The sequence below is a fragment of the Mytilus californianus genome, unplaced genomic scaffold (assembly GCF_021869535.1).
Source record: "Mytilus californianus isolate M0D057914Y unplaced genomic scaffold, xbMytCali1.0.p SCAF_46, whole genome shotgun sequence".
NCBI classification, from domain to species: Eukaryota; Metazoa; Mollusca; class Bivalvia; order Mytilida; family Mytilidae; genus Mytilus; species Mytilus californianus.
The window spans coordinates 606412-621128 of NW_026262697.1; the positions used below are offsets into that span (position 1 = coordinate 606412).

Genomic DNA, 14717 nt, shown 5'->3' on the forward strand with positions numbered 1-14717 from the left:
AATAGAGAGCACCTTTTCCTATTGATTTGAAGAATTTACCTTTCAGGTCATATAGCTCCTAATGTTGAAGCATATTCACATATCCCTGGCATTCAAATGTAGACTTAAGGGTTCCTAATTAAGAAAAGCTGAAATGCACTTTATACACACTAAACTTATATAGAGTTTATTATATATAAAAGTGTAAGACATTTTCTACTTACTGCTGATGAGTTGACGACATAATCCTTGTTTTGTATGACTGTTCCAATACTGGTTACCATTTGTCAAATGTTAGTTTATGTGGGTAATAAAGTGCACCTATAGAGACTTGAAGGATTTAACAGTGTAAGACATTTTCTACTTACTGCTGATGAGTTGATGACATAATCCTTGTTTTCTGTAACTGTTCCCATACTGGTTACCATTTGTCAAATGTTAATTTACATGGGTAATAGAGTGCACCTATAGTGACTTGAAGGATTTAACAGTGTATTAAGACATTTTCTACTTACTGCTGATGAGTTGATGACATAATCCTTGTTTTCTGTAACTTTTCCCATACTGGTTACCATTTGTCAAATGTTAATTTACATGGGTAATAGAGTGCACCTATAGCGACTTGAAAAATTTAACAGTGTAAGGCATTTTCTACTTCCTGCTATTGAGTTGATGACATAATCCTTGTTTTCTGTAACTGTTCCCATACTGGTTACCACTTGCAAAATGTTGGTTTACATGGATAATAGAGTGCACCTATAGTGACTTGAAGGATTTAACAGTGTATTAAGACATTTTCTACTTACTGCTGATGAGTTGATGACATAATCCTTGTTTTCTGTAACTGTTCCCATACTGGTTACCATTTGTCAAATGTTAATTTACATGGGTAATAGAGTGCACCTATAGTGACTTGAAAGATTTAACAGTGTAAGGCATTTTCTACTTACTGATGATGAGTTGATGACATAATCCTTGTTTTCTACAACTGTTCCCATACTGGTTACTATTTGTCAAATGTTGATTTACGCGAGTAATAGAGTGCACCTATAGTGACTTGAATGATTTAAAAGTGTAAGACATTTTCTACTTACTGCTGATGAGTTGCAGACATAATCTCTGTTTTCTATGACTGTTCCCATACTGGTTACTATTTGTCAAATGTTGATTTACATGGGTAATAGAGTGCACCTTTAGTGATTCGAAGGATTTAATAGTGTAAGACATTTTCTACTAACTGCTGATGAGTTGATGACATAATCCTTGTTTTCTACGACTGTTCCCATACTGGTTACTATTTGTCAAATGTTGATTTACGTGAGTAATAGAGTGCACCTTTAGTGACTTGAAGGATTTAAAGTGTAAGACATTTTCTACTTACTGCTGATGAGTTGAAAACATAATCTCTGTTTTCTATGACTGTTCCCATACTGGTTACTATTTGTCAAATGTTGATTTACATGGGTAATAGAGTGCACCTTTAGTGATTTGAAGGATTTAAAAGTGTAAGCCATTTTCTACTTACGGCTGATGAGTTGATGACATAATCCTTGTTTTCTATGACTGTTCCCATACTGGTTACTATTTGTCAAATGTTGATTTACGTGGGTAATAGAGTGCACCTTTAGTGATTTGAAGGATTTAACAGTGTAAGACATTTTCTACTTACTGCTGATGAGTTGATGACATAATCTCTGTTTTCTATGACTGTTCCCATACTGGTTACTATTTGACGTATGTTGGTTATAGAGTTAGCCTCCATTTCAGTTGATACTTTATCAAGTACATTAGAGAAATTAGACAAGGCCTGTAAAATATTTGTATGTATTGTGAATTCAAAAAATTTTAGCCAGTTTTTCATTTCTTAGTTTTTGAAAATAAGAAATGTCAAAAACTGTAAGAAAAACAATTATTGACAGAAGGGAGAAGGGGCTGTAACTCATTTAGACAATGCTTTATGAAAATGAAAATAATAATGGGAAATGCATAAATCAAGAAATATAAATGATTTTGACCTGATTTTTAATGTTGTGATGACATAATTTCTTAATTATATTGTCTAAATCATGACAATGAAGAACAATTCTGATTAGCTACCAATTTCCATCTGTATTTCCTCTAAGGAAATATTTTGCACAATCAAGAAACAAAATAACTTTAGTGAAGCATAATTCTTAAAGCTATTTACTTATCTCTCTAAATATATAGTTTTGTCTCCTATGTACATATACCTTTTTTAATCCAAAATATACTCTGAAGATGATTAATAACAAGAAAAACATAATATTTTTCTAAATTTTTAAGGTTTGGCAATAGTTATATTCACTTTTCACGTAGCCATGTTAGGGCAAATTTTTCGATCATGTATGGTTACTTTGAAATTTGCAGCTAATGTTGGGCCAAGTATAAGCTGTTTTGCCTGGTTACTTTATAATTTTCAGTTAATGTTGGGCCAAGTATGCTTTTTAGTCTGGTTACTTTATAATTTTCAGTTAATGTTGGGCCAAGTATAAGCTTTTTAGTCTGGTTACTTTATAATTTTCAGTTAATGTTGGGCCAAGTATAAGCTGTTTTGCCTGGTTACTTTATAATTTTCAGTTAATGTTGGGCCAAGTATAAGCTGTTTTGCCTGGTTACTTTATAATTTTCAGTTAATGTTGGGCCAAGTATAAGCTGTTTTGCCTGGTTACTTTATACTTTTCAGTTAATGTTGGGCCAAGTATGCTTTTTAGTCTGGTTACTTTATAATTTTCAGTTAATGTTGGGCCAAGTATAAGCTTTTTAGTCTGGTTACTTTATAATTTTCAGTTAATGTTGGGCCAAGTATAAGCTGTTTTGCCTGGTTACTTTATAATTTTCAGTTAATGTTGGGCCAAGTATAAGCTGTTTTGCCTGGTTACTTTATAATTTTCAGTTAATGTTGGGCCAAGTATAAGCTGTTTTGCCTGGTTACTTTATAATTTTCAGTTAATGTTGGGCCAAGTATAAGCTGTTTTGCCTGGTTACTTTATGGTTTTCAGTTAATGTTGGGCCAAGTATAAGCTGTTTTGCCTGGTTACTTTATAATTTTCAGTTAATGTTGGGCCAAGTATAAGCTGTTTTGCCTGGTTACTTTATAATTTTCAGTTAATGTTGGGCCAAGTATAAGCTGTTTTGCCTGGTTACTTTATAATTTTCAGTTAATGTTGGGCCAAGTATAAGCTGTTTTGCCTGGTTACTTTATAATTTTCAGTTAATGTTGGGCCAAGTATAAGCTGTTTTGCCTGGTTACTTTATAATTTTCAGTTAATGTTGGGCCAAGTATAAGCTGTTTTGCCTGGTTACTTTATAATTTTCAGTTAATGTTGGGCCAAGTATAAGCTGTTTAGCCTGGTTACTTTATAATTTTCAGTTAATGTTGGGCCAAGTATGCTTTTTAGTCTGGTTACTTTATAATTTTCAGTTAATGTTGGGCCAAGTATAAGCTGTTTTGCCTGGTTACTTTATAATTTTCAGTTAATGTTGGGCCAAGTATAAGCTGTTTTGCCTGGTTACTTTATAATTTTCAGTTAATGTTGGGCCAAGTATAAGCTGTTTTGCCTGGTTACTTTATAATTTTCAGTTAATGTTGGGCCAAGTATGAGCTGTTTTGCCGACTTCTTTTACCCACATGTTGTATAACATCTGTGGAATCTTCTTGTGGTGGATTCTGGTAGATTTCCCACAATTCATCAAAATTGTATTGTCTTGTGCTACCGTCAGACAGTTCCTGGTACCCAAGATTGACCCAGTCACTGGGGTCAACATCTACAGCTGTTACTGGTACTTGCTGTAAAGATAGAATATTTCAAGCTATAGGCTGGAGTAATAGTTGGATTTGACAAAATAACTGTTATTTAACAGTGTAGAAACAATATCAGCCATTCTTCGGAGGTAGAATAATGTGATGTAAATTTAGAGATCCTTTAATAGTTTCCTGGCTTTTATCCACTTCCAGATACCTAATGGGTGAATTTAATGAATAAAGTTAATATCCATTCTGGATTAAATGTTATATATACCCATTGCCAGATAATTTATTAGTTGTTACCAGCTGGCTGATATAATTATTCCATCTGGATATGTAAAAAGAAAGACAGAATTTTCCTTTCTGTCTCAGATAAGTTATCCAGTAAATGAAATTATCCTTACTATGAGCTATCCAGTGGATAAAATGTTCCAGATAATTTATCTGTAGCTATCAGGACATCAGTTATCTGTTAAGAATGGTAATTTAACCAGTATTCAGTGGTTTGTAAAATACAGTTGGTAGGTTGTCCTTGGAGTAGGAGAGTTGTCTGTTACGTCCCTGTGTTAGTCATGCAGTAATGAGTTATCTGTTCAGGAAAATGCTTATTTGGGAGTTAGTATTTCAGATACTGGTTTCCTAGAATAAAACCAGGGGCATTCAGGGTTGGGCTATATTTCATTGAGACAGCAATCCAATGACAAAAGTTACCAAAAGACATCTAAAAAAACAGTTTTGTATTGAAACTAATTTAGCTAATAAGTGACTGTGATAATTTCAAGTTAAGTACCGGTATTCAAGTCCATTTGGTAATAATTTAATTTTGGATGTAACGCGTCTTCTGATTGGCTGACGTTGTTTTGTTTATCAGCTCATAGACATAATTTTGTCATGTGACCGTGACGTCATCAACGTTTTTTCATGGTTTACTCCGGTTTAAAATGGAATTAAGAATTAAATTATAATAAAAGACTGTAATATTTCTTCTGTCCATTCGAAATAACATAAAAAATGTGGTGCACACTTAAAAATAACCCGCTACGCGGGTTATTCAGTGTGCACCACATTTTTGATGTTATTTCTTCATAGACAGAAAAAATATTACAGTCATTCCTTAAATACATGTAACCATATTTTGTATACAAAATATTCTAACCTGAAATGGCTTCTTTCTCCTTCTGAGCTCAAATTCGTGAAGGTGGCTACAGCCACTTCAGAATGCATTGCCACCTATTTACAACTACCTTTTCTGTAGAGATACTAACCAAATTAGTAACAGTGGCTCCAGCCACTTCAGTATTCATTGCCACCAGTTTATAACTGCCTGTTTGGTAATAATATTCTATATCAGTACTTGAATCTTTGATGTAAGCTGAGATATCCTGGATATTACCTGCGTCTGCAACAGGAGGTCTTAACTGAAATCGTAAGAATTATACCAGTTATTTACTGAGTAGATTAATCAGTCATTATTCCATACCTGTTAAAACCTAAGTCGACAGGTCAACACTAATATTTCTACTCTAAATCAGCAACTTTTCACAAATAATCAGTCATGAGCATTAATACTTGGTCTTGAACATTTCAGTATAACTTAAAATCAGTTTAAATCATAACACTTTTTTTTTAAAGAGCCAAAGGCATGTAATCGATCAGAATATCAACACCATGGAAATTGGCATGGATATTTCAGGCACTGAATTCAATGTTTTATACAGTTACATAAAACACCATCCACCTAGAAATGGCACAATAATTTCGGGATAAGTATACATATTTTCATCTTAATACTAATCTCCCCATACGGCCATGCACTAATGTTTGTATAAAAATATTCAATGACTAACACTAGTGGCACTTTTGTTGTAATCTATAATTTGAATTAAAACAACTTTTTACTATTAGGGCTATTTCAAAAGGATAAAGTGCTTATTTAATTATGCAGCTTAAATTTTTTAAATATTTAGAAAATCTGCCTCTCTTAATTTCATTTTTTACCTTGCAGATATACTTACATTACCAATCTGTAAAGTACATGTAGCATAATCTTTAAATATATCGTAAATCTGTATTTCTAATGTAACTGTGTAACTGTCAACTTCCAAACCAGGTTTTATCTTTATATGGCTGACTGCTTCATCTAGAAATATCAAATCATAGATCTTTAATAGATAAATACAGATAAAACACAATATATATCACAAAAGTAGAGAAAACGAAAATACCAGTGAAGTTTGGAGTAAAAAACCTTGGTTAAGAAAAGACAGAACTTGTCAATGTAAGAAGATACAACTTACAAAACACAACACATTACACAGAAAATATACGTATTAGACATGAGTGATCTTGGGAGTCACTAGGTTGATATTGGGAGTTATCTTGTGTGATCTTGGGAGTGATCTCTGTGTTTGCTATTCCTACTTACACCCATAATACAGTAAAGATGAGTCCTCAGAGTTGACTTGATCTATTCGATAGTTAAGCTGTTCTTTCCAATCTATTCTTTTATCTCTTCTGTCTCTAAATCCTTCATCTTTCCAACCACTAGCTGTCACTTGCCATTGATCAGCTAAAAAAACAAGGTATGCTCTGTTAATATCAAATGTCAAAATGACAGACAAAATATTTAGAAAGATTAAAATACATAAATACAAATCAACTAAGCTAATGACAGTATCAAAGATAATAGTGTGTACTAAGGACCAAGGTATACATTATATTCTTTATAGTGGCTAAATCCAAAAAGTACTTCCACCCACCATGCCGGTGTGTACTTTAAGGGCCTATAGCATCATAGAATATAGAAATACATTTTATTCTACCACAATAATATACTTTTTACCAATCCACAAACTGCACTACTGCAGGCAACAAGATAATCTGAATCCAGGCCACACATTAGTAAACTAAGCCAAAAGCTAAAATTTGACTGCTACTTCAGAAGACCACACATCATTTTAACACAGGCCACATATAAAATCAAACTGAAGTACTGAACATCGGATGACTGCAAGTTCTTGTGGATGGTCACAAGCACTTGTCTCAGAAAAAAATCACATCTCTATAACTTGAAAGTGAAGTTAATGTACAGAGATATATTTTTTTCTGAGACAAGTTTGTGCATGGATGATGAATAAATGACAGGGAATTCCACCTCACCGTTATAACTATTATATTGTAGTGATACAAATCAGTATACTTTGGTTTGTTGTTATATATTATATTAATATTTGTATAAAACAGTTACATGTATATATGATTTTCATCCATTTGTATATCATTCTATTCTACTGTTCTAATAATAGTGCAGTGCAAGTGCATGGTGGACACTCTTCTGTAATAATTCGATTTTTCTAATAGATTGGATTTGATTAGGCATTCATATTTTCCTGCAAAACGTTCTTGAGATATTCTTCCACATGCGTTAACACAATTTTTCTGTACATGTGCATAGATATTAATGAGTTTTTTACTTATATATATATATATATATTTCTAACGACAAAACATTTTCATATTATTAATTTATGTTCTAAAAAAAAATATTTATGAGTATCCATTGAAGAAATGAATTTATAACAAGCGATAAGGAATGTTATTTTGCACTCGATAATGTCTGCGTATTTATAGATCGGTAACCAGTCAAAAACAAAAGTTTCGTAAGTAGAAATCTCTGTGGCAACATTAATACATCGGAATGCCCTCACGGTCATCGCAATGTAAAACTAGAGGCTCTCAAGAGCCTGTGTCGCTCACCTGTATTTACTGATGCTTTGGAAATCATGTAAAATAAGGTTAAAATCATAATTAATGGTATTAGATATTAGATATTATAATGATATTTAAGATCATAACAAAAAACTGTAAAATTTCTGTAAAATTACTAACTCAGGGGCAGCAACCCAACAACGGGTTGTCGGATTCGTCTGAAAATTTCAGGGCAGATAAATCTAAATCTGATGAACATTTTTGACACCTGTCAGATTTGCTCTAAATGCTTTAGTTTCAGAGATATAAACCAAAAACTGCATTTTACCCCTATGTTCTATTTTTAACCAAGTCGGCCATGATGGTTGGAAGGCGGGGTCATCGGACAAATTTTTTAAACTAGATACCCTAATAATGATTATGGCCAAGTATGGTTAAATTTGTCTCAGTAGTTTCAGGGAAGAAAATTTTTGTAGAAGATTACAAAAATTTACGAAAAATTGTTAAAAATTGACTATAAAGGGCAATAACTCCTAAAGGGGTCGACTGACAATTTTGGTCATGACAACTTATTTGTAGATCTTACTTTGCTGAACATTATTGCTGTTTACAGTTTATCTCTATCTATAATAATATTCAAGATAATAACCAAAGACTGCATAATTTCCTTAAAATTACCAATTCAGGGGCAGCAACCCAACAACAGGTTGTCAGATTTGTCTGAAAATTTCAGGGCAAATAGATCTTGACCTGATAATCAGTTTTATCCTTGTCAGATTTACTCTAAATGCTTTGGTTTCAGAGATATAAGCCAAAATCTACATTTTACCCCTATGTTCTATTTTTAGCCATGGCAGCCATTTTGGTTAGTTGGCGGGGTCATCAGACACATTTTTTAAACTAGATACCCTAATGATGATTGTGGCCAAGTTTGGTTAAATTTGGCCAAGTAGTTTCAGAGGAGAAGATTTTTGTAAAAGTTAACGGACGAAGGACGACGACGGATGACGGACGCCAAGTGATGAGAAAAGGGCCAGGTGAGCTAAAAATGAGTTCACATAACCCTCCAAAAGAAATATACACTGTAGTAATAACTAACTAAATTTCTCATGAAAAACAAGACTAAAGTACTCACCAAAATGAGAACTACTTTTCCACGTCACAAAATCCTCCATAAGGGAGATAATCTGTAGTGACGACCAACATTAAAGTACTCACCAAAATGAGAACTACGTTCCACACGACAAGACCCTCCATAAGGGAGATAATCTGTAGTGACAACCAACATTAAAGTACTCACCAAAATGAGAACTACATTCCACAAGACAAGACCCTTCATAAGGGAGATAATCTGTAGTGACAATCAACATTAAAGTACTCACCAAAATGAGAACTATGTTCCACACGACAAGACCCTCCATAAGGGAGATAATCTGTAGTGACAACCAACATTAAAGTACTCACCAAAATGAGAACTACGTTCAACACAACAAGACCCTCCATAAGGAATAGAATCTGTAGTAACAACCAACATTAAGTACTCACCAAAATGAGAACTACGTTCCACACGACAAGACCCTCCATATGGGAGATAATCTGTAGTAACAACCAACATTAAAGTTCCTCACCAAAACGAGAACTACATTCCACACAACAAGACCCTCCATAAGGAAGATAATCTGTAGTAACAACCAACATTAAGTACTCATCAAAATGAGAACTACGTTCCACACGACAAGACCCTCCATAAGGGAGATAATCTGTAGTGACAACCAACATTAAAGAACTCACCAAAACAAGAACTACGTTTCACATGACAAGACCCTCCATAAGGGAGATAATATGTAGGGACAACCAACATAAAAGTACTCACCAAAATGAGAACTATGTTCCACACGACAAGACCCTCCATAAGGGAGATAATCGGTAGTTACAATCCACATACTCTTACTCAGTCTTCCACCCAGCAAGGTAATAGTAGCCTCTATAATATAACCTTGGTTCTGCGCAAGTCCTGCTTTCATCACAAACCGTCTGTTGTTAGTATCTATTAAATAAAAGAAATGATCAGTTCTTCAAATGGTTGGGTTGCACAGAACGTTTCTTCAACAATGGAGAAGGGTTTATAATAAACATTCAAATATATGGAAATATTTAAAGAAGAAAACTTTTTCAAACAACTCTATAATGAGAGGTTCGGAACTTAAGAATAAGTGCAAACTTGCTGTGAAAACTGCATGAATTGATACACAAAATTGATACATGATTGACAGCTGTTTGAAAATTTTGATGAGAAAAGTTGGAAAATTCTTCAATTTTAAGCTAAAAAAAGATTGACTGTACCAAGTCAGGAATATGATGGTTGTTCTCCATTCATTCTATTGTCTGTACCAAGTCAGGAATATGACAGTTGTTCTCCATTCATTCTATTGTCTGTACCAAGTCAGGAATATGACAGTTGTTCTCCATTCATTCTATTGTCTGTACCAAGTCAGGAATATGACAGTTGTTCTCCATTCATTCTATTGTCAGTACCAAGTCAGGAATATGACAGTTGTTCTCCTGTACCAAGTCAGGAATATGACAGTTGTTCTCCTGTACCAAGTCAGGAATATGACAGTTGTTCTCCATTCATTCTATTGTCTGTACCAAGTCAGGAATATGACAGTTGTTCTCCTGTACCACGTCAGGAATATGACAGTTGTTCTCCTGTACCAAGTCAGGAATATGACAGTTGTTCTCCTGTACCAAGTCAGGAATATGACAGTTGTTCTCCTGTACCAAGTCAGGAATATGACAGTTTTTCTCCATTCATTCTATTGTCTGTACCAAGTCAGGAATATGACAGTTGTTCTCCTGTACCAAGTCAGGAATATGACAGTTGTTCTCCTGTACCAAGTCAGGAATATGACAGTTGTTCTCCATTCATTCTATTGTCTGTACCAAGTCAGGAATATTACAGTTGTTCTCCATTCATTCTATTGTCTGTACCAAGTCAGGAATATGACAGTTGTTCTCCTGTACCAAGTCAGGAATATGACAGTTGTTCTCCTGTACCAAGTCAGGAATATGACAGTTGTTCTCCATTCATTCTATTGTCTGTACCAAGTCAGGAATATGACAGTTGTTCTCCATTCATTCTATTGTCTGTACCAAGTCAGGAATATGACAGTTGTTCTCTATTCATTCTATTGTCTGTACCAAGTCAGGAATATGACAGTTGTTTTCCATTCATTCTATTGGTTGTACCAAGTCAGGAATATGACAGTTGTTCTCTATTCATTCTATTGTCTGTACCAAGTCAGGAATATGACAGTTGTTTTCCATTCATTCTATTGGTTGTACCAAGTCAGGAATATGACAGTTGTTCTCTATTCATTCTATTGTCTGTACCAAGTCAGGAATATGACTGTTGTTCTCCATTCATTCCATTTACTGTACCAAGTCAGGAATATGACAGTTGTTCTCTATTCATTCTATTGTCTGTACCAAGTCAGGAATATGACTGTTGTTCTCCATTCATTCCATTTACTGTACCAAGTCAGGAATATGACAGTTGTTCTCCTGTACCAAGTCAGGAATATGACAGTTGTTCTCCTGTACCAAGTCAGGAATATGACAGTTGTTCTCCATTCATTCTATTGTCTGTACCAAGTCAGGAATATGACAGTTGTTCTCCTGTACCAAGTCAGGAATATGACAGTTGTTCTCCTGTACCAAGTCAGGAATATGACAGTTGTTCTCCATTCATTCTATTGTCTGTACCAAGTCAGGAATATGACAGTTGTTCTCTATTCATTCTATTGTCTGTACCAAGTCAGGAATATGACTGTTGTTCTCCATTCATTCCATTTACTGTACCAAGTCAGGAATATGACAGTTGTTCTCCTGTACCAAGTCAGGAATATGACAGTTGTTCTCCTGTACCAAGTCAGGAATATGACAGTTGTTCTCCATTCATTCTATTGTCTGTACCAAGTCAGGAATATGACAGTTGTTCTCCTGTACCAAGTCAGGAATATGACAGTTGTTCTCCTGTACCAAGTCAGGAATATGACAGTTGTTCTCCATTCATTCTATTGTCTGTACCAAGTCAGGAATATGACAGTTGTTCTCTATTCATTCTATTGTCTGTACCAAGTCAGGAATATGACAGTTGTTCTCCTGTACCAAGTCAGGAATATGACAGTTGTTCTCCTGTTCCAAGTCAGGAATATGACAGTTGTTCTCCTGTACCAAGTCAGGAATATGACAGTTGTTCTCCATTCATTTTATTGTCTGTACCAAGTCAGGAATATGACGGTTGTTCTCCATTCATTCTATTGACTGTACCAAGTCAGGAATATGACAGTTGTTCTCTATTCATTCTATTGTCTGTACCAAGTCAGGAATATGACAGTTGTTCTCCTGTACCAAGTCAGGAATATGACAGTTGTTCTCCTGTACCAAGTCAGGAATATGACAGTTGTTCTCCTGTACCAAGTCAGGTATATGACAGTTGTTCTCCTGTACCGTCAGGAATATGACAGTTGTTCTCCTGTACCAATTCAGGAATATGACAGTTGTTCTCCATTCATTCTATTGTCTGTACCAAGTCAGGAATATGACAGTTGTTCTCCTGTACCAAGTCAGGAATATGACAGTTGTTCTCCTGTACCAAGTCAGGAATATGATAGTTGTTCTCTATTCATTCTATTGTCTGTACCAAGTCAGGAATATGACAGTTGTTCTCCATTCATTCTATTGTCTGTACCAAGTCAGGAATATGACAGTTGTTCTCCTGTACCAAGTCAGGAATATGACAGTTGTTCTCCATTCATTCTATTGTCTGTACCAAGTCAGGAATATGACAGTTGTTCTCCTGTACCAAGTCAGGAATATGACAGTTATTCTCCTGTACCAAGTCAGGAATATGACAGTTGTTCTCCATTCATTCTATTGTCTGTTCCAAGTCAGGAATATGACAGTTGTTCTCCTGTACCAAGTCAGGAATATGACAGTTGTTCTCTATTCATTCTATTGTCTGTACCAAGTCAGGAATATGACAGTTGTTCTCCTGTACCAAGTCAGGAATATGACAGTTGTTCTCCTGTACCAAGTCAGGAATATGACAGTTGTTCTCCTGTACCAAGTCAGGAATATGACAGTTGTTCTCCATTCATTTTATTGTCTGTACCAAGTCAGGAATATGACGGTTGTTCTCCATTCATTCTATTGACTGTACCAAGTCAGGAATATGACAGTTGTTCTCCATTCATTCTATTGTCTGTACCAAGTCAGGAATATGACAGTTGTTCTCCTGTACCAAGTCAGGAATATGACAGTTGTTCTCCTGTACCAAGTCAGGAATTTGATAGTTGTTCTCTATTCATTCTATTGTCTGTACCAAGTCAGGAATATGACAGTTGTTCTCCATTCATTCTATTGTCTGTACCAAGTCAGGAATATGACAGTTGTTCTCCTGTACCAAGTCAGGAATATGACAGTTGTTCTCCATTCATTATATTGTCTGTACCAAGTCAGGAATATGACAGTTGTTCTCCTGTACCAAGTCAGGAATATGACAGTTGTTCTCCTGTACCAAGTCAGGAATATGACAGTTGTTCTCTATTCATTCTATTGGTTGATAAAGTGGAGAATCTAGTTGATGTAAAACAGATAAAACAAACAGTAAGTAATGACAACCACTAAATTACAGCCTTCTGAGAAGGTAGAGGCACATATAAAATGTGGCAAAATTAAACTTATTTCTTCAACCCTCAACAATTTCAATGTAATGCCAACTTTCCATGAGGACATTTTACAATAGCCTTGCAGTATTAGGGAAACATATTGGTCAATTAAACAACTTTTTAATGACAGGAGACTCATAATTTAATTATGTTTGCTTTGTTTTTTGCATTTTATCATATGCTTCTTAGGTATTATTTGTTCAAACTTAAAAGTTTGATTGCATATAAAAACAAAAATTAGTAGAATTCACAATTATAATACAGCTTTAATGAAATCAATTAAAAAACTGAAAAGCAGACACTTTTCAACTTTTGTTGAAAAAAGAAACTAGATTTCAGTCATAAAATGCACTTTTATAGATCCTGTACTACTAATTCTTTTACTAGTCAAAATATCTTTCTATTTCAGTTGTCAAGATAATTATGCAGTTACGTCAAAATATTTAAAAAAAAATTATATACATGATATAGGGATATCAACTTAAAGGGGCACTAGCTGTCAAATTCATGTTTACCGATTTGACTCAAATTCTCATATTTGATTTATAACAATGTAAAACATTTATCCAAATTATAAAAAGTCTAAAATAAACAATATACCGGGCATGGGCTCAATAATATGTAGCTTCGTTTCGTGTGTATTTTAGTCTAGACCCTATCTAATTAACTGTCAATGTCGAGTTGGCCTCTGAAGACCTCCGATTGCCATATAAGCGATATAAACATAAATATAGATATAAACAGATATCAGACTTGTGCATTTGGATTTTTCTAGGTCTGTTTAATTTCATATTATAGATTAAAAATATATGTTAATCATCGTTTTTACCTGTATAAGAATGTTTTTTTGTGGATCGAATCAGTCAATTAAATGATTTACCTTTGTTTCACTTTCAATGTTGACATTCTTTTCCTTTAAATAATTGAACACGCACAATGCATGCGGTAACAATCTCTAGCTAAGGGGTTAAATTGAAGTTCACATAAATACGGATTCAATGAGGTCGAATTATTCACTTGCAAGTGAATAATTCATCATCAATGTTTCTAAGCTTATTTTGACAAAATTGAACCATTCTGGCTGCTGAAAGCAATATATTATTTCACTATTTCACTTTCATTAATGATTGAACAAACAAAAAATCGTACTTTAGATTTTTTATATATCTCGTAGCTAGTGCCCCTTTAAGTTCAGTTTTTGCTTGTATATTTTTTTATAGATGAGAGACTATGATAGGTCAAAAGTCATCATTTAAAGGTAGTTACTCCTATAAATAGTCAATAAATAGTTCCAGTCATATTATCAATATTGTAGTTTCATCTAACCATGACCTTTTCATAGTTCTTGCAATGCTAATTAAATTTGCTGTTTCCGCCTATACGTGAAAGTATTCAAGTTAATATTATAAATTAAACATTGAACATTTGTATTAAAAAAAAAAAAAAAAATAGAAATTACAAATGTATTTAAATACAAAAACAGAATAGAAAAATTTTGAACTTTTATTGTAAAGCAAAAAAAAATACTTTTA

At 34.0% G+C, this 14717-nt stretch overlaps 1 protein-coding gene across 1 annotated transcript in view; it reads right to left on the bottom strand.

Annotated features, from left to right (window-relative positions):
- LOC127700020 (polycystic kidney disease protein 1-like 2) overlaps positions 1–14717 on the bottom strand; it is a 59220-nt gene that overhangs the window by 21210 nt on the left and 23293 nt on the right. Inside the window, exons 3-8 of the mRNA XM_052203459.1 lie at positions 9327–9500; positions 6171–6314; positions 5761–5885; positions 5011–5163; positions 3629–3787; positions 1649–1786 (exon numbers count right to left, since the gene is read on the bottom strand). Coding sequence (XP_052059419.1) covers positions 1649–1786; positions 3629–3787; positions 5011–5163; positions 5761–5885; positions 6171–6314; positions 9327–9500 — 893 coding nt within the window. The remainder of the gene's footprint in view (positions 1–1648; positions 1787–3628; positions 3788–5010; positions 5164–5760; positions 5886–6170; positions 6315–9326; positions 9501–14717) is intronic.